General features: G+C 35.6%; 2 protein-coding genes across 3 annotated transcripts; both read left to right on the plus strand.

Moving 5' to 3' along the window:
- Nucleotides 1–4,496: 4,496 nt before the first annotated feature.
- Nucleotides 4,497–8,583, plus strand: LOC102217713 (rho-related GTP-binding protein RhoU-like). Of its 2 annotated transcripts, XM_014473409.2 has the most exons (4): nucleotides 4,497–4,849; nucleotides 5,018–5,076; nucleotides 5,195–5,224; nucleotides 7,882–8,583. In XM_014473409.2, exons 1-4 carry the CDS (start codon nucleotides 4,579–4,581, stop codon nucleotides 8,368–8,370), a joined length of 849 nt encoding a protein of 282 aa, XP_014328895.1. In that variant the 5' UTR covers nucleotides 4,497–4,578; the 3' UTR covers nucleotides 8,371–8,583. The 2 variants fall into 2 exon arrangements, with proteins under 2 accessions (XP_014328895.1, XP_023190111.1); XM_023334343.1 differs by lacking the exon at nucleotides 5,195–5,224.
- Nucleotides 8,584–11,085: 2,502 nt separating this feature from the next.
- LOC102217968 (rho GTPase-activating protein 19-like) lies at nucleotides 11,086–27,136 on the plus strand. Its single transcript, XM_005811310.3, has 12 exons — nucleotides 11,086–11,151; nucleotides 12,620–12,879; nucleotides 13,857–13,937; nucleotides 16,569–16,778; nucleotides 17,438–17,664; nucleotides 18,358–18,444; nucleotides 19,223–19,288; nucleotides 19,793–19,999; nucleotides 21,948–22,052; nucleotides 23,070–23,162; nucleotides 23,288–23,389; nucleotides 24,475–27,136. Exons 1-12 carry the CDS (start codon nucleotides 11,108–11,110, stop codon nucleotides 24,529–24,531), a joined length of 1,539 nt encoding a protein of 512 aa, XP_005811367.2. The 5' UTR covers nucleotides 11,086–11,107; the 3' UTR covers nucleotides 24,532–27,136.

A 27,136-nucleotide genomic window follows, 5' to 3' on the forward strand; every position in this document is an offset into this window, starting at 1 on the left:
TCTTAATTTTCAAGAACATAAAATCAGTTTAGATAACTTAAAAATACTTAAAAAGTTCTAATCACATTATTTTTTATTTTTGTTCACAACATGCTCTGTGTTGGTTCAGATATAACAATACCTTCTAGTTTTTCTTAAAACCGAATCTCAATCAGGAATATGTTGGATAAAACATTGGCGCATCCGTCACTACTTGTACTTTGAGAAACAACATGTAAGATTAAAAATAAGGCTGCAGATGGGGAATGTCTGCATCTCCGAATGCATTTCTCTTTTGTTTGCGATGTTACTTAGATTAAAATATAAGGAGCAGGAAGTAAAGGTATTGCTCTTAAAATGCAGGAAGTACAAGTAAAAAATTGTCAAAAAGATAAATACTAAAGTAAAGTACAGATATCTGAAAAATCAACTTGAGTACAGTTACAAAGTACTTTTAATTTTTTACTTTTAAACTGTATTTCACTTTGTAGCCGACATTTAAAAGGGAAACGCTCAACTGAAAGTTTGATGGTCTCTGAGAAAGCTCTGGAAAACATTTTGAATAACCAAAATAGAAGAAGAAAACAACAGAAACAACAAATAAAATGAACTATAATGTCTCTGTAAACAGAATTTAGTTAGTTGAGACCAATACACCATTTTGAATACTTTTATCATCCAGTTTTTGATGGACAGAGACAAACGATGAGTCGTGCAAATGGAAATTATTGAGAAATTAATTGATTAATGGCTTATGCGACAGGCCTAGATGGAACGCCATCACCAGTGGGAAAAGGTCTCTTAGTTTGTTTGCAGAGTTTAATACAAATTATTTCTGGGTTTATTTGTCCTGAACAAGCGTTTAATAAACTGACACAGTTCCAGGCTTTAAAAACACAAAACAAAAACCTTCTCCTCCCCACTACAAGGCCCGGCGTCCCGGCTCCGTAGGAGGATTTTCCCATCCATAGCTGAGGAAGGCGTGCTCCATTGTGCAGCTTCTAATGATGATTGTAATGATAGCTTGTCCATCTTTGATAAGAAACAGCACGCCCCTCATTAAAGGGCCCAGGGCACCGGTTCTCATGGCTTCTGGCCCATTCCAGGAGTTGGACAGCAGGCGAGGGGAGGCGAGACGACACCCGTGGCACACGCCTGTTGACCGAGCCACAAAGCAAAAGCGTGTGATACTCCCCCTCCCGGCGATCCCTATTGTCCTCCCAGCGACAAAACCTCACGCTCCTTTTCCATCCATCCTCCATCGGTTTCACCAATCAGCTGATTCCCCTCAAACCCACCCTGTCTTAAACACACTTATTTGGGTGTAGATGTGGGGGGTTGGGGCTCTAATTCACCAATTCACATGCAGACAGTATTTCTTGGAGGTGCTGGTGGAGGAGGGTGTGGCAGCTGGGTGGGGTTTTTAGGGATGCTGGATGGTGTTGATGGTTGCAGGATGGAGGAGGAGGAAGGGCTGCTGGGGTCAGGCCTGTGTGTCCTGGGAAAGTTGGGTTCTCCATTTAAACCGGCACATGTTGTGGCCTTCTGGTGGTTGTATGAATGTGCCCGGTGACAGATGGCCCCAGCCCATAACTATAGAGCCTGAGAGCCCCTCCCGAGAGGGTGGAGGGTGGGTGGGGGGGAGTGACAGAAAGAGTGGGAGAGGGTAAAGACGGCGATAAAGAGAGGGTGAAGGGGAATGAAGCTGATCCCTGCAGAAACAGAGAGGAAAAGCAGAGGGATGCCGTTGTATGTATTTAATCCCAAACTCTAAATTGAGTTAATGTATTTGCTCACTCCCAGACTCCCTAAAGGTCCTGATTAGGTGTCTAGTTTATCAGACGCTGGGGGCAGGTGGAGGCCAACAGTAGCAGCTTTGTATAAACCAGTGTTTGGGTTTATTTCTGTGCCAGCTCCTGGAGCCAAATGATGTCTCAATCCTTTCACAGGTCTGGCAGAAATGTACTGTTTTCCACTGACTTCTTCTTAATCCTGTTAAGCAGAGATGTCAGCAGCTGGTTAAAGATTATTTTATGCTTCACACAATTTGTTCCTCTGTGTTGTAGGCCATTATGCTGAAAGGGAGCTTTTGGCATGCAAAAATATTCACACCCATTGGACATGAGTTGGGTAGTAACTAGTTACATTTACTCAATTACATTTACTTGAATAACCTTTTGGAAAATATGTAGTTTCAGGAGCATTTTTACTGCGCTGTACTTTTAACTGTTACTCGAGTAATTCTATTATGAAGTATCGCTACCCTTATTTGAGCAAAATAAAAAAACAAACATATTTTATCCAAAAAATCACCAGACACACACCTGCAGTTTTTGTTATTTTTTTATTGAAAGAAACTTATAGGAATTATTGTCATTTTCTTCCTTAATTTCTTCATAATTTTATATTTTGGTCCATCTGTTGATGTAATTTTTTAAAGATTAAATTATTGATAATTTAATCAGTTACTCAATACTTGAGTAGAGTTTTTACCAAATACTTTTTTACTTTTACTTGAGTAATTTCTTGTATGGTTGCTTTTTCTTTTACTTAAGTAAAAATATGTTGAAGTATCACTACTTTTACTTTAATATAATTTTTGGATACTTTACCCACCTCTGCATTGAACCTGATATTTCTAAATTTATCCAGAGTCTTCTGTTCATTTATATTTTTTATTTTTTGAAATGCTCACATCGCTGCTCTGATCTCCTGTAACGTCAGACCAGAGTTCTTCCTCTTTTTGTTGTGTATCACAGATTTCAAGATTAAAACTCCTCTGCCACATTTATTATCAACCTGGTCTTGTTTTTTTGTTGTTGTTTATTGTTTTTTGCAAAGTTCCACATTTCTAAAAGTAAAAAAAAATATAGGGAACCAATTTGGACTTCTTTGTAATGCATCTTGTTTCAATCTCGGACCCAAAAAACAAAATGGCTATAAAAATCAAAGATAAGGTATACAATTCAACTTTGTAACTTGCACTTACTCATGTATTTTTTTATTTTCTTTTATTTCTGATTTGTCATTTACACCATGTGTCACATTTGTCAAATTATGCAGATATTTTTCCTCTTATATATGTTAGTATAAACACATAAAAAATATGCAAACAAACAAATAAGTACATTCCCTTTTTTAAATAAATCATTTATAACCTAAAATGCAGTAACAGCTTTTCTTTAGTGTATGCCTGATCACTTGTAGAAAAGGATGCATCTGCAGGTAAAATACAAATATTCTTCCAACAGCAACATGTGTAACGCTCAGGCCTTTCAATGCAGCTTAGGGCTGATTTGTTGATATTTTAAATCAGTAACTGGCTAGTAAAAGGTGCTTAATAGGAGATTTTTACAAAATTTGAACCAGGTGAAGCCAAATCTTTGCCACATGGGAAGCTCTGGGTAGAACGTATTTACAGAAAAATACGTTTTTTATCATCTCAAACGCTAAATGAATATTTTTTTGTACATTTTTGGTTTAACTTCCTTGTGAATCTTGTTTTTTCAGAAAATTGCTTTTTTTGAGTCTGTTTACTTTTGTTATTGATTAATCGATTACTAAACTAGTTGATGACTTTTTGATTAATCAATTCATAATCTGATTAATCGTTTCAGCCTTAATTGTTGGGATCTTATGTTATAGACTCTACAACATGCTAATGCTGTTAAGGACTTGCTAAAGACACGAGACTATAGTCATATTACAAAATCCGTGCCATATTTTTCAGATAATCTAAAAAAAATTAGTAAAAATAAACCTAAGAAAGTATAATTTTATTCCCACTTCACAATAATGCACTATTTACTCACATACAATTAGGAGCTGCATATGATCCACAGCTCACCTTAGGAAATCTGATAAAATGACAATTATCTTGGTATTTTACTGCCAATTTTAATATCATATTTTTCTTAGTCAAACTTAATTTAATTTCTTATTTTCTAATTTATCCGTCTATGGTATTGTAATTATTGTGAAGGTTGTTGTGAATAAATAAACTTTAGCTTTACAGGACTGGAACTATCCATGACTGTTTAAGTTTGTTGTTGCAGTTCGTGTGTTGACCATTAGAGGGCGACAAAACACTTTCTTAACTGTAAAGTTTTAAAAGGCAGATTGAAAATAAATGTTTTCAAAACTGTGAAAAGTATCTGTTTTTATATTATTTTTTATAACTCATAATCTAGGGAAACATTTTCCTACGTTTACACACTTTCATATTAATGTAACATATAATAAAACAATAAATAAATGTGAGCAAAGTGAGTTTGAATGTTTAAATAATATATATTTTTAAAGATAGGCAGTGTGTTTGGATCAAAGGATTCCAGTAAGCGGGGTTGGTTTCACTGGGAAGCCCTGGAGTTTCAGATGGTGTTGTGCTCAGTAAGCCTCTTAAGACGCACGACCATGACAGATGTAGAGAATGCCAATCAGCTGCTCCCGCTGCGCAGACAAACTTCAGTCTGCTTTGCACCACTGACACACTTCACAGTAAACCCGCTTACCGACCTGCTGCTGCCAACTCGAGCGTCAACAGAGATGGAGCGGCGCGTATACACCGGGTAGTATTTGGGACCAAATCGAGAGAGAGGCATGTTACCCCGCGACGTGGGGAACCAGAAGCCCTGCCGCGTTTCAGAGCCGTTTGACGGTGGAGACCGACCCACGGTTCCGCCGCGGCGCTTCAAGAACCGGGACTTCCCTCAGAGCGCAAAGCGCCGCTGGTCCGGTTCCACTCCTGAGCGCAAAGTGAACTGCGTCCTGGTCGGAGACGGAGCCGTGGGCAAGACCAGCCTCATCGTGAGCTACACCACCAACGGGTATCCCACGGAGTATGTTCCCACGGCGTTTGACAACTTCACCGGTGAGCTCCACTGTCAGCGTGGCGCGGTGTGGGGATTACGCACAGTGTGGGTTGTCTGACCTGCAGAGGTTGATCATTTTTAGCGATGTTTTCTGACGAAGAATCAATTTAAATGTTAAAGTGTGAAACTGGAAAACATTGTTTGGTGTTTTTGGATTTTTATTGCAGTGATGGTTGTGGTTGATGGGAAACCAGTCAGACTGCAGCTGTGTGACACCGCTGGACAGGTGGGTTTGTTTTTGCTTGTTTATAAAATGAACACAGGGCATGTATGAGTTCTCTCTCCAGTGTTTGGCAGCTGTAAGTTTAAACTCTGATCATTTCTTCCCTGCGTCGCCATGATAGAAATGGGGCCCAGTTGATGGATCAGTTAATGTAAGTCGTTCCTGATCTCTGTGTTTGGTTCCTCTGTTGGCAGATCGTTTTCTCTCTGCGTTGTTTTCATCTTGCTGTCCTGGTCAGAACCTGTGTGGTAGCTCCGCATCGCCCCCTACAGGATAAAAAGAAAACTCCAGTCTTTCAGTTTTACCCTGTTTATTTCCCTGTAAAACATCCCACAAATACATTAATTTAAGAATCTGCTAAGATGTTTTTAATTAGAAAGATAATAACTATTCTTGTTGTGATAATGTTAATTGTACCATTTATTTAATGTTTTTTCTATATAAAAAGAGATTTGAGGGAAAAACATGAAGACTTTACAATACAACCTCAAACAGACATTGACAGGATTCAGAAAATCCTCTTGATGTAACATGGTGGTGCCAATATATCCAATAACTATACACATATTGTTTTATTTTACATTTTAATCCATTTTTTTTACAATAATGAAAATTTGTCTCAATTACAAGCTTTACTGGACAATAAATTGTCCCAGAAATGATTGCGATAAATTGTAATATTGTCGTTCTGAGACCATTTTCAACTGATATAATGATAATGGCATAATAATGCAAGAACACCTCACACTGGAACTGGAAAATATGTTAAATTTACTAAATAAAACACAACAAACAAAAATAACAAATGTAAAGGAATAAAAACCACACACAACCAAAACCATAAACAAAACTGATTAAGTTTTTAAAGAAAATTGCCCTTCAAAAATGATTTAATAAAAATAAAAATTATCGCACTCATTTTAATATATTATGCAGTTAATTGAGTATTTGCCTATTGCTGCAGGCTACATGTTAGATTTAGCATTGGGCTACTAACCAATATTGCAGTTATTTAGAGCAAAATGAGTACAAAAACCCCTATAAATACTTGGTAAGATTTCGGACAATTTTTTTGCCAATTTGGTTAACAAATTCTTACCATTGTTGACTTCTGGTCAGGGGCCGAACATAATCTTTTCTAGGGCCACAAATGGCCCCCTGGCCACACTTTGGACACCACTGAATTAGATATAAAATACAGCAGGAAATCAATGCAGCAACGTCATTATCTCTCATTTTGATCAAATATTAATTAGATGATTTATTGAATAATGCACCTTTCCTATACTCATTTTATTAATGGTCTTATTATCCCTGAGCAGAACTAAACATTAAATTCATTTTATATTTTTTAAGGTTGATCATGTTTTACATTTAGCATGAAAACGCTGATAAAACAAGTTGTTTTAATTGAACTCTAGTTGCCTATCAGCGGAGAAAGGATTTGTTATGTATTGTTTTTCTTTCTGAGAATATTAATTTTCAAGTTTACCCTAAATTTGATTAAGGTTTCTACTTTGACTGGGCCATTCAAACATCTGAAATGCCACTTTAGCTCTTGCTGTACGTTTAATGACCTCCGGCAAGAAGGTGAAACTCACAGTTTCAAATCCTTTTCAGCTTCTTGCAGGTTTTCTTTTCTTTACTATAAGACTAAAGGCATCCAAACAAACATACATGGCACACTTTATATTTGTATATATGTTTATCTCACATAACATTATATTATTACATTATGTTAGATAATAATCCACTCAAAAACTTTGACGTTTTTAGTTGGAACATGACAAAATGTGGCAAAAGTTAAAAATGGGTAAATAATATTTATTTTGAAACACTTCACTTCATAACTTCACATAATTTAGTAATAATTGCTGAATTACTAAAGGAGAAAAAATAAAGGGACTTCTGAATTTAATTGACTGCATTAGATTTTATTTAGGGGTCTCAGAGTTTTATATGTAAAAAAACAAGAACAATCCAGTTTACTTCACATTATTATTGTGTCGGTTTGTCATGTTGCATGACTGAAATGTGTGGTTGTAATTTGACACAATCTGCAAGCACTTCAAATATAAGTCACTATTTGAATTTCTAAGTTGTGTAACTGGTGTTTAGTAAATGACTGAACATCCAATTTCTGCTGAAAAACCTCAAATATGGAATATTTTCTTACAGAGTCTTTATGTTTAGGTTAATAAATGGTTATAATGTGCTACATTTGTTTTATCCTGTCAACATTTACAGCTTATATAGATTACACCACATGTGAAAATGGAGAAAATATTTGCTTTAGACCAACAGGTTCAAATGAAATCTTGTGCATAGATAAAAATATGCATTTTTAAAAAATAATTAAAGTGGTTCTAGCCAAGGTGGCGCAGTTGGTAGCACTGTTGCCTTGCAGCAAGAAGGTCCTGGGTTCAATTCCCGGCCCGGGGTCTTTCTGCTTGGAGTTTGCATGTTCTCCCTGTGCATGCGTGGGAACTGTCTCTGTGTTGCCCTGCGACAGACTGGCGACCTGTCCAGGGTGAACCCCGCCTCTCGCCCGGAACGTTAGCTGGAGATAGACACCAGCACTTCCCGACCCCTCTAAGGGACAAGTGTGTTAGAAAATGGATGGATGGTTTTAGCCAATAAATCTTGCTTAAAAAACTTCTAAAATGCAGAAGTTAAAATCTTCAGCTGTAGATCTTCCCTAACAAACACAGATTTAAGGTTTTATAGGGGAATTACAGCTTTTTTAAAGACGTCTTTAGTAAAAGTTTGATGTGAGACGTCAGTCTCCTCTGTTTTTTCTCCCTGCAGGATGAATTGGAGTGCCTCCGGCCGCTCTGCTACAGAAACGCCGACGTCTTCCTCCTCTGCTACAGCGTGGTGCGTCCCTGCTCCTTCCGAAACCTCACCAACAAATGGGCCCCTGAGATCCAGCAGCTCTGCCCCGGCGTTCCCCTGGTTCTGGTTGGCACCCAGCTGGATCTGAGAGAAGACGTGCAAGTTCTGATCCAGCTGGCGCAGAACCAGCAGCGGCCAGTGAGCACCGAGGAAGGCCGCAGGCTGGCACTGGAGCTCGGGGCGGTGGGCTTCACAGAGTGCTCAGCGCTGACCCAGAAGAACCTGAAGGACACGTTTGACTGTGCTATCCTAGCTAGCTTCCAGCAGATAGACAGTAATGTGGTCCAGCAGCAGAGGATGACTCTGAGGAAGAAAACCCCCGATAAGATTAAGAGCTTGTCAGAGGCGTGGTGGAAGAAACTCAACTGTCTGATCGGAGAGGGGAGCTGTGAATTAAAATAAAGAGCTGCAGTTAGACGTTGTTAGCTTTTAATTTAGCCAGCAGGGCAGTGAAGGCATCTCACTAAACACAAATCTTAAAAAGTTTTTAAAAAAAATCTCGTTTATATTGCAAATATCTCAGTACACTTGAAATAATCCAAAACCAACTAATAAGTAACTTCTTCTATGAACTTGTTTTAAGTCAATAATTCCTTAAAGGGGCAGCACCATCTAAAGTCTAAATTTTTTATGTTATAATATTATAATAATATAATAATATTATTCCCTCATCAAAAAAAGACCTGGAAAGTTGTCTTGATTCTTTCCGCATGTTTGAGAAATCCTTTAATCTCCATGGCAACCATTCAGCTGCAAAACGCCTGGGTGGACTTAGCCCCGCCTTCGAGACACAGCTCCTCCTCGGAGCTGCAGTTTCCAAGCTGAGTGACTCCCCCACTCAGCTCCTTCAGACTAGCCAGCAGCAATTAGCAAACACCTGGTGGAGCTGCTCATTTGCTGAGCTCATTATAGGAGCTACTTCTCAGTGCAATGCTGGTAAAAATGTTGCTAAAGGGTTAGTAGAGGAGCCATGTTGTCGCTTCCTGAAGGAGATTTTAAAGAGACAGAGACCCAATTTCAAAGTGTTAAATTACAAAGTAAAATTTATTTCAAGTCATTTTTGATATATTTGTCATTTTATTCAAGTTAACATACTTGATTGTGCTATAAAATGGCACTATGTGCCTGGAAAACCCATAATTATTTAATATTGATGAAAAAGTACTAGTTGTAAGTGAAATAATCTGCTGAAAAGTTACTTGTAAGTTAGTTTTGTCTTTTTTCAAGTGTAGTCATATATTGCTTGAGAACCTAGATCAAAAATACTTAGAAAGATTGTGTTTTTACAGTGCACTCACACATACCATCCATCCATCCACTATAAAAAAATATATAATTCATAATTTGTATGTTTTTACATTTGTATGAATTTTAGTCTGCATAAAAGTTAGACTTGAACAAATGCATAGGAAACCTTAACAATAAAATATTTATAATATTTATTAATTTATTTATTGGATATTATTTATTTTTATATTGCCAGCATTGACTGTGGCATTTCTCAGAATTCCTAATAAAAGTTGATTCACTCTGTTCAAAATACGATTTATTTTTCACTTTAATTGAACTTTGAAACAATAAAAGAAAATTCTGAATTTAATTCTTACTGGTTCATTCAGTGCATTTCTGTTGTGACTTCTGCACTTTGTTTCTCATTTGACAAACAAAAGGTTTTAGAGACGTCAATTTATGCTGTTGTTCTCTCCACACACAAAAAGTGTCTCCAACTCAGGGTACGGGTTTCAGAATGAGAGCCAGAGCTTTCCCTGCGCGGTTTTGCTGTGATCTGGAGGAAAGCTTAAGATTACACCGTGGCTCGGCTTTGCTCTCCGAGTCAGATATGGCCTGCAGGAACCTCGTCTAATAGAAGCGGACAGTACCACCTGGGCCGGATTAGACCAGCATATGGAGCCCAATTTCCTCACCACAGAGACATCACGCCTCCAGGAGAAAGACAAGCTGTTTACTCTACTTTTAGAGATGATGCAGTGATATTCAGAGGTGAATTTTAATGAATTTTAAAAGTGGATTTTCTCTAATTTACATACAGGCTAAAATATTATAAACCAAAATACATTTAGCAGAAATAGACTGAACGTAAGAGCTTTTTTTTGTTGCAAAAAATAAACAAAGGTGGATAGTAACTATAGATTCAAAGGAGATCCATTCATAAATATACTAATTGTGTGGTTTCTCTCCAATGTGTGAAGGGACATTTAATTGAATATTAGTGAGGGTGTATGTAGGCATCACAACATTATTTGCTGTGATAACAATAAAATTATGATCTTCAAAAATTCATCACTGTTTTTTAGTAGAACACATAGCCTACCACTAAACAGTACCCAGTAATTGGATCCAATTTTATTTTCCAATTTACTGAAAAATTTAATTCAGTAAATTTTATATTACTGAATTGTATTCAGTAAAATAATACTGATGATGCTGTCTGAAAGAAAGAGAAAATGTTCAGTGTTAAAAGGAAATATTACAACCATCCTTACAGTCTTGGTAGTTACCAAGAGTCCCAAATAAAAACGCAGTTCTTATTTGAATATTTTTTCCACAGTTTGATTCGGTGTATATAATTTAGAACCTGTGTGAACTGTGTAAAATAACCCTCAATAATTTAAATTTGTGCACCAAATTCTTCTTTTGAAGCTCCACTGAAGTTTTTGTTGTATAGCCATGACTTGCATGTCAACTTTATCGACTTGCTTGGTCAGTAAGTACGTATTTAGCATTAACAAGTCGTCATACTTATTTGGCAAAATATTGATTTGGATTTTCGCGAATACGTTTGTAAAATGTTATCTGAACTGAAAACATTTCACAATTTGACAGCACTGAAAGCATATCCTGCAAAATAAAGGGAGTCAATGACAAAATGTGATTTGTATAGTTTATTTTGACGATATTTGAAAATAAGGAGCATTAATAATAGTAATAATGCCCGAAGTTTTGTGTATATTAACCAGCTTTATGCTTTTGTACTGACAAACAGTAAATTCAAACAGACCAATCACAGGAAGGTACATGCAAATCAGAGTCGCCACGTGCAGCCTACGTTGAAGAACTGACCAATGGCTGTTGAGGTGGGCGGAGCTTTATGGACAACAGCGCAGGATTCAAACTGAACATGGCTGCGGAGAAAGATGTTGATGAAAGCACGCAAAATAGAAGGTAAATCAACAATATTACCGTCATTAGATGTTTGTCAGTTCCAACACTGGAGAAGAGACAACATTTCCGAGGTTTTACGTTGAACGGTAGCTGTTTCTTATGGCAGTTTATCTTTTTTTCTGCGCAGTATGTCTTATGATTAGCAATAACAGGTTTCAAGAGAAGCTAACTGCATGACGTTGCGGTTAGCTTGCTAACGTTGACGTTTCCTGACTTTTATCATTAAAACGCGAGATACAGTTTTACGCGAGACCGGATACAGTTTTTGTTTTATCTTAATGTTTACTACTATCAAAATATCTAAATGAGAAAATGCAGGTCTTATCCGTTTTAGGTGACGATCCTGAAGTTAGCATTTGGTACTTCTGTGTGTAAAGGGCAGTATTTTATTTAAGGGGTCCGAAATACATTTTGATAGCGCTACCGTTTTCTATGTAAGATAAATAAAATGACTAAAACAAGATTAAATCATTCCAAACTGAACAAATTCTTCTGAAATACAGTTTCTGATCTGGAATTACAAAATGGTTAAGTAAACCAATAATAGTTTTACTTTCCAGCAGTGGGGAAATTTATGTGTAAATGGCAGCATGCATATTCAAACTAGGGTTATATATAAAAACATAAATAGAACAATCGGAGACTGTACATTCACATTAAATTTACTGTAAAAAAATTATACAGTGCAGATATTTTTTTTTAAAGTGCAATTGAGTCGGGTAATTTGAAAAAATGTACAAGATATTCATCTTTGTTTGTGCATGCAATAAGCAACAGACCATAGGTTAAGTCAGGGTGTCCAAAGTGTGGCCTGGGGGCCGTTTGTGGACCTTTGGATAATTTATGTGTCTCTTGCCTGCAGGTCCAGAATGTTAGAAATTTGCCCCTCCTTTGGGGACTTTTATTATGTTTTAGCACAAGAATTTCAATGACAAATTTAATTATTTGATGGAATGTATTAGGCATAAAGTATTTTTTATTTTAATTTTAACTCCATTTTAAGTAGAGATATAAATACACAGTAAATTTTATTTACAAAAAAAACATTTCTTCAAGTGCTTTTGAAGAAATGTCTTGTTTTTGTTGCTGGCAAAGAAAAAACCCCTGAAAAAGTAACCCAAAAAGTTAGCATAGACAAAAGATAGCCACTTTGTTTCCTTAAAAAATATGTTCAATTTATTGCTGAGCAAACAGAAATAACAGCAATATTATGTGTTTTAAGCTGGAAAACAGGAATCCTAAAGTTGTGTACTTTCAGCTTTAGGATTCTGGTCTATTTTGGGAAATGTTTGGACACCACTGGGTTAGCTAGAATCTTATCCCTGTTTTGTTTCTAGTATGTTTCCACTTTCTTTTGGTGAAATTGAAAATGTAACATTTTTTGATTAAGATGTCGCAATCACACACATCTCATTTTCACCTTCAGTTTATCTTCCTGTCTGATTGTTGTGTGTCTCCTTCTCGGAAGCATGGTGACCCACTGTGATGAGTCGCCCGGCTCCTCTTGTTCTGTCAGACCGCCGGTCATCTTCAACCCAGATTTTTTTGTTGAGAAACTCCGCCACGAGAACCCCGAAGCGTTCCTGGAACTTGTGCTCAGTAACATAACAAGGCTTATCGACCTTCCTGGGACCGAGTTCGCCCAGCTCCTTGGTGAGGATTGCCCCAAAACCCCGACAAGTGGAAATGGAGGCTTTTTCCGCTCTTTCAACTTCCTTAAGCGAAAAGGTAAAAATCACTCACGTCACATGGTCATGATGACTGTCTTTAATCAATCAACTAAATAGTTGATTGATTAAAGTGAAAAAAATAATGGATATGGAATGAGTTCTAAAAAACTGAATGTATTAGATTTTTTAAGCTTTAGAAGTTGTGCACAAACTTGGATATAATTTAAATGGTTGGTTTAAAATCTTTAGCTGAGTAAAACCGGAAATTTTAATGTTAGCTTTTAACTTTTTTGTTGAGAAATTCAAAAAAAAAAAATCATTTTTTGCTAGCATTAAACTTCACATCACTTCATTGCCCCCATTTAAAGAGCAACACATTTTATATTTATTTATGTTTCACTTTGAGTCTGCTAAGCTGCATTTTTAACCAGTTCTACATTTTTGTTAAAGATGCAACTGAAGTGAATCTAAAACATCACACTTGCTGCATTTCTTTTGACTCTAAATGCGCAAATTACAGAAATAAATCAGCTTAATGGAAACGTACTAATTTAGAAAAAACTTAAGTAGGATGAGGTGATTTAAAAAAGAAACATTTTTTCCAGCCCTATTGAAATTAGTGGATTTTGCAAAACTGCAATAGAAATGATTTTTTTCACATCACATAAGTCATGTGATCATAACTGGATGTTACCACTGGCGGAAAAGGTGAAGAAAAAGACAACAGGAAGTGTTTGGAGGATTGTGGCACATCATGTTTTATTTTTAAGACTCATCACATGAACAAACTTATTCATTTGTAATGTTGATTTATTTTCTTTCTTGTTTTTTCAGTATTAATGGAATAAAGACAAAGTTTTTCACACTGGAGGTGTTGCAATTCAAAATACAATACAACACAAAATGACATTCTTTATTTAACATGAAAGCATTATCAGACATAATCTGAAATGCTAATGTTATGTTTTCATAAAATAAGTAATAAATTAGAACTTTGACTGTGTGATTAATTCATGGGTCTCCATGTTTTAACAGATAAAGCCGTCGTCTTTGGAACCACACTGACTGAGAGCTGCATCGCACAGATCTATCAGCTTATTGAGTTCCTCAGCAAAAGTAAGACATCATAAAACTCTGCTAGTTCTTTCATCCCAGCTTTGGACAACCTCGTCTTTCTCTGGAGTAAAAAATGACTTCAAAACAGATAAATACAAAGGAGCTTTTTTTTTAATTGGTTTGATAATTTGTGTTCTTACGTACTTTCACCCCTAAGCAGTTAGTGATGAGATTATGGATCTTGGTGGTGAACTTGGAAGTTGGGAATTGGCATGCGGTCTAAATGTTTCACTGCAAATGTTTTTTTATCCCAAGGATCAATTAATCTGTTTCCCTTCCATATTTTGAATGTTTCAAATATAAAGCATGAGCGCTGTAGAAATCTGAGGTGAGCAGAGTACCCAAAAATTGTACGAGAGTAAGAGTAACTCTACTGCAATATATGTTTACTCCAGTAAAAGTAAAAATGCCTCAAGTACGAATTAAACAGTATTTGGTAAAAAGTCTACTCAAGTACTGAGTAACTGATTAAAATGTCAATCATCTAATATTTAAAAACCACATTATCAGACAGGCCAAAATATAAAGTGGAAATTTAGGTATTTTAAAGAGCAAAATGAAAATAACTACACCATGTTCCAAATTATTATGCAAGTGATATTTTCTCAGATTTTCTTAAATGGTCAATGCAAATGATGGTCAGTATAATTTTCAAGTCATGAACTATTAGAGTATAAATCAAATTTTACTGAACAAAGCTCCCCATGAGAACAGTATATTTTTCAAAATTTAAAAACTCAAAATGCAAAATGTTCCAAATTATTATGCACAGCAGATTTTCTAAACATTTTATGGATTATAAAAAAACGGTCATTCTTTGAATGTGCAGCATTAAGTGGTCACGTACTAAAATCAAAAGCTATTTCAATCAAAAACATCTTAACAGACCGAGTTACATGTTAACATAGATCCCCATCTTTGATATCACCTGCACAATTATTGATCCATTGAACTTGTGAGTTTGTGGAAAGTTTCTGCTTGAATTTCTTTGCAGGATGTCAGAAAACCTTCCCAGAGCTGCTGGTTTGATATGAACTGCATTCCACCCTCAGATCTTCTGCTTGAGGAAACTCCAAAGGTTCTCAATAGGGTTGAGGTCAGAGGTCAGAGGAGGATGGTGACCACACCATGAGTTTCTCCCCTTTCATGCCCATAGCAGCCAATGACACAGAGGTATTCCTTGCAGCATTCATTGCCATGCATGAAGATGATTTTGCTACAGAAGGTTCGGCTCTTCTTTTTGAACCATGAAAGAAAGTGATCAGTCAGAAAGTCCATATACTTTGCTGAGGTCATTTTCACACCTTCAGGGACTCTGAAGGGGCCGACCAATGATTCTCTCTCCATGATTTCGGCCCAAAGCATGACTCCACCACCTCCTTGCTGACGTCACAGCCGTGTTGGTATGTGGTGGCCGTCCACCACCAATCCACTACTGCGTCCATCTGGACCATCCAGGGCTGCACAGCAGTCATCAGTGAACAAGTTTGTTTGAAAATTAATCTTCATGTGCGGCTGGGCCCACTGGACCGTTTCTGCTTGTGAGCTCTGGTTAGGGAGCCGATAGGTTCATGCACCGCAAGCCTCTGGAGGATCCTCCACCTTGAGCTTCCAGAGGCTCCAGCAGCTTCAAATAACTGTTTGCTGCTTTGAAAGGGCAAACAGTTAATCCAATGAATTTGTATAACAGAAACCTTCCTCATTATGCTTTTATCTGTACAAATCCATCTTTGCTCTGAATCAGCCACAAATCTCTTCACAGTACGATAACACTTCAGTTTTTGTTAAATATCTAATATTTTCATATCTTGTCATATGGCACTACACTATCTGATGATTTTCGTCAGCAGAGATCCTTTCTCTTTCCCATATTGCTTGAAACCTGTGGCCTGTTTAGTAATGTGGAACATCCTTCTTCAGTAGATTTCCTTTAATTGAGCTCACCAGACAAACTAATCAACCAGCTCTCTGAAATTAATTATAGTGATTCAAAGAGCCCTTACAATCTATAAATTTAATAGCACAACAAAAAAAATTATCTTTATGACACTTAAATCCAATTTGCAAAATCATTTGGAACAGTGTAATATAAATAACATAATTACAAAATAATGAAATCAGGCAAAAGAAAAATTTTCCAAGTCAGTTTCCTTCAATAAAAAACATATGAAACTTTAACAGAGTTTGTTTTTCATTTGGTGGGTAGAAAATTCAGAATTTTTACTCAAGTAAGAGTAGAAATACTTCATAATAAAAATACTCAAGTAAAAGTAAAAAGTGCAGCTTAGTAAAAATACTTCTAAAACAATTTTTTCCCCTAAAATGTTACTCAAGTAAATTTAACCACGTAAGTGTAGTTAGTTACTACCCAACTCAAATTTTTTTAGATTTTGCAAATCATCTAAAATAATTGGAGAGTTCTGAAAAACTTTTGAATTTTGACATGCAAAATGTGCAGGTATCTTGTAATGACAGACTTGCATTCAGTTCTTGTAATCTAATTACATAGATCCAAACATTCAGATTCTGACCAACAACGTCTCAGACAATTAACAACATATTAATTTTATTATATTTATTTGCTCTGCTCAAATTTGAAATGATGCAATATTTTTCTGACTTACTGCTCAGATCTACATGTGGAGGGTTTGTTCCGGGTGCCGGGGAACAGCGTTCGGCAGCACGCCTTGAAGGAGCTCCTTAACGGCGGGGCGGATGTCGACCTGGAGGCCGGAGATTTTCACCCCAACGATGTTGCCTCTCTACTTAAGACTTTTCTGGGAGAGCTGCCGGAGCCTCTGCTGACACACCGACACTTCCATGTGCACCTGAAGATAGCTGGTAGGAAAATCCATGCACGTAAAGCTGTGAAAGAAATATTTAAAAATTTGACTCCTGTGGTTTTAGCCACAGAAATACGACGGCGTATTAAGGCCATTTTATATTGGAGGGAAAATGGAAGAGTACATTTCCATTAAAAAAACTAAGAAGTTTGTAGATTAATCTCTGAAATTTTATAGAAAATAAACATGGCTATTTTCATATGTTTTCATTTTTAAGCACATTTTTTACTTTTCAAACTCTGAAATGTCCATTTTTGTTTTCTAAAAATTTCTGAGATTAATTTCAAAATTTCTGAAATTTTTCATCAAAGTTTCTGAGGTTTTCTGCAGCATATTGTTGACTTTCCAAAGTGAGAAATTTCCAAGGTTTTTTCTAGAGATTTTCAGAGTTTTTAAAGCAAATATTCAACTGTTCAAAGTCAGAAATTTTTATGTTTTTTTTTTTCTAGAAAATTTATAAATTTTTGTAGCAAATGTTTGACTTTTCAAACTCAGAAAATTCCAAGTTTTTCTCTAAAAAATTTCTGAGATTAATCTCAATTTCTGGAGGGTTTTCTAGAAAATATCTGAGTGTTTTAATCCTTTTTTTTTATCTCCAATGATATGCTGTCATACAGAAAGGATGGACGTTTACATCTTAAACTAATTTTCTTCCAGACATGACTCTGTTTGATGAAAAAGGAAATAAAACAGCGGTTCCAAACAAGGAGCGTCAGATTGAGGCCCTGCAGCTCCTCTTCCTGTTGTTACCGCAGGCCAACCGCTCGCTGCTCAAACTGCTGCTGGACCTGCTCTACCACACCGCCAAGCAGCAGGACAAAAACAAGATGTCTGCCTACAACCTGGCGCTCATGTTTGCCCCGCATGTCCTCTGGCCCAGACATGTAAGATGGGATATATATCCAAATCATTTCCATCCTATATACCCTTTAAGACCACCTTTGGTCAGATATCTGGGAAAACAAATAAGTTTTTCTTTGTTTTGGCTTTCATCCACACAAAAACTCAGTTTGATGTCCCTAAAACTGATTATTTCTAAAAACTCTGTATTTGTGTTTGTGTTTATTTGTGGAAAATTGAGATTTAGTGCCAAATAATGCACCAATACATCCACATACTTGCTTTGACATGATTCCCCATCGACATTTTCTAGTGTTTTAGTAACTTTATATGTTAATAAACTTTTAAACGTAGTTCACTATATATACATCTATCCACATAAATGAACTTCCTGGCGCCATGTTTAATTCCTAACAGGAAGTGGTGGCCGTTTTGAAGCAATCTGATGCGTTGACACATTTTAGTTTTGTGCTACACTGCCCCCTATGGGTTTGGCATGTTTTAAACAACGCTCGGGGGCGAAAGTCTACATGAATGAAAACTTTTCTGAAATGGATCCTGCGTGTACTAACTTACTTTTTAAACTATTTGACAGAGATATTTGTTTTTATAAAGACCTGGTTACATGTGCATAAGGCCTAAATATCACATTTTCTGCACATTTTGGCATTAAAACATTGACAGGTTCTCTGTAGTGCTGCAGTTTGTTGTTTTTTGACTTTTTCTCCTGCCTTCAGATGACAGCCGGCGACCTTAAAGACAATCTGAAGAAACTGAACAGCAGCATGGCCTTCCTCATCAAGCATTCACAGAAGCTCTTCAGGGTGATTGGCTTCTACACACTCTGCAGAGTAATCTTTTCTTATTAGTGAACTGGAGGTTGAAACAATTAATCGTGATTAATCAATTATAGGAATAAATATCAAGTAGTTTAATAATTGATTAATCATTATCTGGAGTATACAGACTTTAAAAATTTGGATTTGCTGAAAGAACAACACAATCAGAGCAGTAATTAGGTCAAAACTGTACAAAAACATATAAATTTTGCATTTAAGACAAAAACTTTCTTTGTACTGCAATATCTTTTACCCAGAACTCGTCAAGTTGTATTTGACGAGTGTAATAGTACTCCTCAAGTATTATGCACTTTTTCTATCATCTATTAATTCAACTAATAATCAGATTAAAGACAGTATTTTCTTTTAGTTGCAGATAAATCCATTGCTACAAATGATCAAGTGTTCACTAAGTAACATAAGAAATAACATTTAAATTTATGATTCTGAAAAAGCAACTGAGTTATTTGCATATTTTAATGCATTTCTGAAAGTATATGAGAAAGAACTTAAGTGGTTAAATGGAAAAACCTGGAGAACTTACCTCTTTTCTTTTTAATCTGATGAATCGTCAGAATAATCTATAAAATAATCGGTAGAATAATTGATTACCTACATAATTGATAGTTCCAGCCCTGAGTGAATCAGTGATCCAGCATGTTGACAAGTTGAAAACAAAACCAAACAGAATTTGCTAGAAACGTGGCGGGTTGTTTATCTGTTCCTCTCCTCACTAACTTTCTGATTATTGTCACTTTTTCAGGCTCCAGTCTATTTGAGGGAATATGCCAGGGTCCATTTTAACAGAACCAAGGTTCTGCAGACTAAGGTGAGCTAAACGTTTTTTAGTTTTACTGTTTTAAACGAGTTTCAGCAGCGATGTCAGGTTTTTGAAGAGGCAAATTTTTCTCTTATTCTTTTTGTTTTGTCTATTGAAGATTTTCAAACAAAAATAATTATCCATTCTGCTCAAATATAAATGTACATTTTACAAAATGTTGGCAAGACAAAAGATGTCCTCTTCAGACTTTGATTGTACTTTGCCAATATTTTAAGGGTAAAAGTAGTAAAAAAGAAAAATTAAGTCAATTAATTATTTTTAATAACTATATGGCTACACATGGATTGTGGTGGTTTAAAAGCGTAGTAACACCAAGTCAGGATGTCATACAGCTGTTAATGACGATCTAACTTGTCATATGGCTGTTTAAATAAAAGCGCATGTATGCTGATCCGTCAGGACGCCGTTCCAAGAATTTTCTGATTTGTTTTTAAATGTAAAGCTTGAGCTTCCTGAAGTGTGATTTTTTTTTCTTTCTCCGTTTGGTCTCAGGATGACCTGGAGCTGCTGGCTGTCAGCAGCTCTCCTGCCCAGCGGACGTCGCCGCATCTGAAACGAACAGCTGGTCCGGGCCGCGCCGTGCAGGAGCAGAGTCAGTCACCGGCTCTGCAGTACACAGAGGAGGCCCTGAAGGAGCTGTTCAGACACGTTCACCAGAACATGCCCGACTCTGCCAAGAAGAAGAAACTTGTCCGACAGGTTGAGTTGGGAAAACGTTTTGTTGTGACTGTGTCCAAAAACACAAAATTCAAAAATCTAAAAACTTAAGACTTCAAAGTGATCAAAGCAAAAGTGAATTCAACTCAAATAGACACTTGATGCACCTTGGGTTTCTGGCTTACGGAGTTCCAAAAAGACCAAAAGTCAAGAATCCATTCTTGCTTTATTCCATAATTTAGGCAAATAAGTTACAGGATTCTGCTGCTTCTCCTGCTCTGATTGTCTCACCTGTTCACTGACAGACAGAGGACCCTAAACCTCACCCGAAACCATGTGACCACCCACGTGCATGATGAGCTTCCTAAATCCTATGTATTTATACTGTGAAACACCCAAGTCCCAAACTGAAATTAATTAACTAATTCAATGAATTACTAGCCAAAACCCTTATTCTAAATAACTAAAGGTAAACAAAAATTCTAAATCAACCAGAAAATAAGCAAATAAAAATAAACCAAATAATGTAAATTAAAAGATTTAACTGAAAATGGAGAAATAGCTCATACACGTTTGTTTTTTAGACTCTTTCTGCTTAGAACAGGAGTCTGCAACATTTTCAACTGAAAGAGACATTTTCCTCTACTTCCATCCTGTAAATGTTACATAATCTTTTGAAGAAAGACTTTATAGTTTTTGAAAAATATCTACTAAAGTAAATTTGTTCTTATGTTTGAAGAACTATCATTTTATTTGTGATATTGTGATAGTTTGTGGTAGTATTGTGATAACGATAAAAGTGACGATAAGAACTGTTTATTACATCTTTTTAAAGTAATTGTTTGTTTCAGTAATTGTAGCCCCAAAACACACATTTCTACTCTTGAATGCTTCTTTAGGACACAACTTGCATAAAGAAGTGTGATTTGTGTCACTAAACTGCACACAAAATGAATAATTTCATTTTTATTTATAATTATTAAAACTTACTGAACAAACAACGGAGAAAATGGTAAAATAGAAACTAAGTCCAACAATATGAACAGTGTTAGGGTTTTTAAAATATCAATTTGAAAATGATAAATCAAAATTCTTTATCATGATAAACGTGATAAATGCCCACCCCTACATTTTATTTCTGTTTTTAGATTATAAAATAAAAGACAACATTTTTGCCATAAAGTGGATGGATAAATTTTCTTCTACTGGATGATGATATTTTTGGAAAATGCTAGAAAACGATTCCTTATTTTATTTCCCCTAAAGTTTATTTACATATAATTAACGTCTGTGAGCTCTTGAAACTAAAGCCAAAATTTTGGTCTGGGTGCAAAATGTTGCTATATGAAGGACGGCCGAAACGATTAATCGTGATTAATCGATTATTGTAAAAATTGTCAACTCATTTACTAATCAATTAATCATTAACTAGAGTATAAACAAGGAATTAAATTATTTGGGTTTTTTTTTACATCTCTTAATGTATTTCTAATATTGTATTTAAAAAAGTGCTTATTGAAAAATGTAGGTTGTGCCGATTTTTAAATCTGATTAATCGTCAAAATAAGTGGTTGTATTGATTATAACAATAATCGTTAGTTGCAGTAACTGATGCCCTAATGTAAAGATGATTTTTGATTTGGGAAATGAACAAAGTTTCCATCCAATGAGGAAAAACGTATATAAATAAATTTTACTGGTTATTTTAGTGTCATTCTTTTGTGAATATTTACTACTATTAAACTACTATTATTACTATTTACAAATACCCAATCAAAATTTTTTTTAAAAAAATGCTCAAACCTGCATTTGTTGTTATATCTTTACTATTTTCTTACTTTTTGCCAAATTTATTAATGTCCACTGTGAAAGGTCCAAAGAGCCGCAGGTTGCAGATCCCTGGCTTAGAATGGAAACTTAAAGCTGGCTGCTCATCATGCAGCCAAACTTTGTCTGTTTGGATATTTCTGATCTTTGTGTTTCTGTCCAGCTCGTCAAACAGACTCATTCAGGAACATCTAGCGAGGATCATCTGCTCCCTCCAGCCGCCAGTAAGAAGCATCCTCGTTCCCGCTCCTTTGGTGGCTTTATCAAGGTAAGAAATCTGCATCTTGTCTTTTCGCAGCCATAAACGTCAGGATGTATTTTTATTGCTGGACAAACTCAAAGTTTGATGTGTTCCTTATCCTTCATGATGCTGTTTGTTCTCTGATTTTTCTCTAGCAAAACCTATGAGAACAGCTGCCTTTATGCTGAGAATCTTTTTTTACTAATTAGATACGGCTGGACAATAACTCATTAACGATATACGTATATACGTATATATGTATATGGCGATAAACACATAATAAATATCAATAGATAATATGTCTGATAGGTTCACTGAACTCTGATCCAGAACCACATGGCATTCTGGGAGATGTAGGCAGAGGAAAGACTTTAGCTGCTCAACTTCTCTCTGCTAGCTAAGCAAAGTGTGTGGAATTACTCTTTGGTTACCTAGCAACTCACTCATTCTTTGGTTACTTAGCAACACCTTGTTGAGTAACTGGCGCAGCAGCAGTTTCAGGTTTCTCCACCATGCCTCATAACTGCTTAAAGATGAAATACAACAGCGTTGAGTGAAAACTGTGGATAAAACTGGAAAGATCACACCACCAGTTTGGTAGTATTTCAGATATATATATATATATATAAAAAAAGAATTATTGATATAATACGCTTAATACATTTTTCAGCCATGTTGTTCAGCCCTACATTTAGATTATTTCTGAAGGCAAAAAGTTGCATTTTTTTTCAAAGTTTAATATAAATGAATACCACACTTTTCAAATATTTATTCAATGTTTTTTTCCCCCTTCTTTGCAATTGTTCTGTATTTCGTGTTGGCCTTTGGTTTTAAACCCCAATAAAATACATTGTGTATGACATAGTTGTGTTTGTAATGTGACAAAATGTGGAAACATTGCATTGTACTAAAGAAGCAATACACATTCAGTTATATCGTAAAGAACATCATTTTACTAAATAGTTGACTTATTTTCCAAATATTTTTCCTATTTAATCATAAATTCTGGTGTTATTTGCTTTTTACTCGTTTCTGTGTTACTAGCGAAAAGCTCGAGGCGAGCAGATGAGAGAGAGGCACATCTCACCTGAAGCCGCTGGAAAAAAACTAGGAAAAGAAAATATCCTCCTCCAGTCGGTGAGCTTTGAGTTTCCAAATGTTTACCACTCTGTAATAATGTGAAGCATTGTAGTTCGTCATCCACCAGGGGGCACTGTGACAACATCTCTACATGCCGTTATCTTTGTTTCCATGTTTTACAGGTGAACAGTCCGTCAGCCGGTTCTGTCATGGGGAAAGCAGGACTTGTAGTTAAAAATCCAGATTTCATCTTTCACAAAAACAAACCTCTCAAGGTTTCCAAGGTATGACAAACTCAAACCTGTTTGTTCTACGAAACACAGAAACTTTTGATGTTTTCATGGTTTCTATAGTTTGTCCCCAACACACTCAGAAAGGAAGAAATAGGTTTAGGATTTTCATTGCTTGAGTTTTAAAAATTTTATAGTTTTTATCTACAATGGATCAAAACATTTGAATGACTCTTTGTTGTAAAAGTTAAATCCATAGCCATAAAGTGTGACAAGATGTAGAGCTTTTGGCTTCAATCTCTTCTTCAGTTCTGATGGATTTTCTTGGGAAAAATTGGACGCTCAATTTTTCTTGGAAAAAAAAAAAGACTCACTAAAAATCCCAAACAATCAGAAGGAAGACGCATCAGAGATGAACTTTTTTCTCCACAAGTAACCCTAGAGTATGAAAATTTATCAGATAAGGCGAACTGGATTAAAATTAGCTGCTCCTTTGTTCCCTACAACATGTACAAGCCGATAGAGTTGGTTTGATTTTTGGCTAAAATTGCAACATTTGTTACATTTTCAGATGCTCTGTCTCACATGATCTAAACTAATTGAAAAACCTGTTCCCCTCCTCACCTGTGGTGGTGCTGCACTGAAGGAAACGACACAAAAACCTCTGAAGAAGACATGAGCGCAACTTTTTTCTTTGCAAAATGTAAACAAAAATGAAATACCGTCAGATTTTTAATGTTTGTAGGATTTCTCTTTTGTCTGATAAAAGACCGTGAGCCATTTCTCCTTCCAGCGTTAGACTCTTGTGGCTCGTTTTGATTGTATTTACCCAGAATGCTCTGCTCTATAGTCCACTTCCTGCTTTTGGAGCGGTCTCCAGTACAGTTCACGTCAACCGATCCGAGGCCCACGATTTCAGTCTTCATCAGAATTCCATTGTGATTTTCTAAACAAATAAACTGGATTTAGTTTAAAGCAGAATGAACCCTAAATACAGTATATATTTGGAAAAACATTCCCAGACATTATATTGTTTGCTTGTTCAGGTTGTAACTATTGTTTTGTGACTGTGGATCATATGCTGTTTGAAAGTTTGACCTGATGTGTAATTTAAACTCCTGCTTCTCTTTTCTCGGCAGGACTCTCCCTCCGCCTCCAGGATGTGTTTCTCTCCGGCTCAGGAAGTGTCAATATGAACCAAGATTGGACTGGGACAGTATCAAACAGCCATTACACATGTGAATATTTAGGTTGTGTCCAGCTGTGACTAATGTCAGATTGAGCCATCAGAACCAGAGTTATAAAGTGGTACAAATAGTTATACAGGTTTGCATGTTTTATTTAGAATGACAACATTTTAGGAATTCTTACAGATTAGAGTCGTAACAATACATGACGAATATCAGCAGCTAGCGGATTAGCTTCAGGGTTCTGCTATATAAAGGAAAACCACTGACACTCTGAAAAATGCAGAATATATATAAATGTTGTAGAAATTGTTTTATATATACAGTGCGTCTTTTTTTTTAATGGGAATTGTGTAATTTTGGGAGCCGTTTGTGAAAGTGAGATGATTGATCCAATGTCAGTTAGCTTTACACTTTGTTTTTTTGAGACATCCTACACTGAAAATTGAGACCGGAGCTCCAACTTTAAAAAAGATTTGTTAATTAGTCACCAATAATTGAATGAAGTTTATCAAGCTTACATTATTTACATTTGTTTAACTTGAAAATACATAATAAATTAACTTGGGTAGGCTTAATTTGATTATTGGTGACTAATTAGTTTAAATATATTTAAGTTGTATTTCCTGTTCTCTTTTTTCAGTGTAATTTTTAAACGTTTTAGTTGAGCTCTTACCGCTCTCCCTAAATGCTGTTCAATGAGAACATCAACTGTTGTATTTTAATGGAACATCAAATGTAACATTGCCTTTATTTTGAGGTGTTTTATTTATTTTTATTTGGGTTCATTGATGACAGGAAGTTATTTTTGCCTGATGGAGTTTGGAGGATTTGTTGTTGGCTTAAGTGGAAGTTGAAGGGAGGGATTTTTTCCCACCAGTTTGAGCAGAAATGAACAAAAAGCACAACAGGTGACAATTGGGTAAAGCAAACACAAAAGAAAGTAAATTGATGATCAGATCGTTGATTTTTACCTTTGCAGAATCATTAACACTTTTGTTTTTTGTTCTGAAATAAGGCGTGTTTTTTGTGTTTTCAGACTTTATGACATGATGGCGTATTAGGACCATTATATGTAGAAAAAAAAAGGAGCAAAATTTCCACCAAAAAACTTAAAACTTTATAGAATACAACAAACATGAACATTTCTGAGCTTGAAAAGATGAATATTTTCTGATTTTTTTTTTTTTTAGATTAATCAAATAAATTTTCTAGAGAGAACTTTTGACACTAAGAAAATTTCCAAAAGTTACAATTATTTTTATTTGGAACTGAGAAATTTACACTATTATCTTTCTAGACAATTTCTGAGATTAATCTCAAAGTTTAGGATTTTATGTTCCCTAGCAAAAATTAGACTTTTCAAACTCAGAATTTTAAAATTTTTGTCTAGAAAATCTAAAAATTTCTGAGTTTTTTTTGTGTGCAAATTTTCAACTCTGAAATGTTCAAGTTTCTTCAAAACAAATTTCTGAGATCAATCTCAAACCTTTGGCGTCTTTTTCCTAGCGAATATTTGACTTTTCAAACTAAGAAATTTCCTTGTTTTTCCTATAAAACTTCTTAGTTTTCACTTTGAACTTTTCAAATTCTGAATTTTTGCATTTTTTTCAAGAAAATTTCTGATATCTCAAAATTTGAGTTTTCTTCTAGGAAATTTTTAACTTGTCAAACTGATAAATTTTATTAGTTTCAAAATAAATTTTTTTGGGTGGAAATTTACTTTTTTCACTCTACATTTGCCCCAATATACCGTCTGACACGGCCTCTCCTCTAAACCCCAGATCTCCACTAGTTCTCCCTAGCAGTATTTTCCTTAAAATACTAAAAGTGATTTCTGTTTGGAGGCCACGTTACAGTAACCTGTGATTTATCATGTGATGGAGCCACGTTTCTCCTTTAAGACTGATTCTCTTACCTGAGCTGGAAATGTGCTGCTGTTGTATCTTGTTTGAGTTTTTGGACGCTCTGAGGAAGCAGGAAAGATGGATTGATGAAAGTGATGAAGGGCTGAACCTGACAGAAGGACAATAATATACCTCATTTATCTGGGTTTGGATGCCTTGTTCTTTTTTCTAGACGTACATCGGTTTTATTTTGAGAATTAAACTGATATTTATCTGTTGTCTCAAGATAAATTTTTGGTTGTGAAGAGGCTGGGTTTTGGAAGATTCACTTTGGATTTAATTTCTGGAATCATTTCTTAGTAAGAGAAACATGTTCAGTCTTTAAAACTGTTACATTGTGCTGTGAAGTATTATTTTTAAGTTGCACATAAACACTCAGAGTAAACTTGTTACATTTCCTCTGGCCTGCAGAGGAAATTTAGAAGGAATGTGGAGATAAGTGACATTTTTATTTTATTTTTTCAATTACTACACTTTTTTTTTTTTATTGTTGGGATGCTAACAGGTCACTTTAATAATATTCTGTTTGGTTTGTCCAAGCACAACACTCCCAATATTGTGTTGAATTAACCTGTGACTTCTCTTACGTGGTTTTAACTGTGGTTACATGTTTTTGTAATTTTTTCTATGTAAAATAAGCTAACCTTGTACAGAGTGTTCCTTAGTAAGCCATCTGTTTGGATTAAATTTTTTCATCTTCTAACAAA

Source organism: Xiphophorus maculatus, chromosome 5, assembly GCF_002775205.1.
Source record: "Xiphophorus maculatus strain JP 163 A chromosome 5, X_maculatus-5.0-male, whole genome shotgun sequence".
Taxonomy (NCBI): domain Eukaryota; kingdom Metazoa; phylum Chordata; class Actinopteri; order Cyprinodontiformes; family Poeciliidae; genus Xiphophorus; species Xiphophorus maculatus.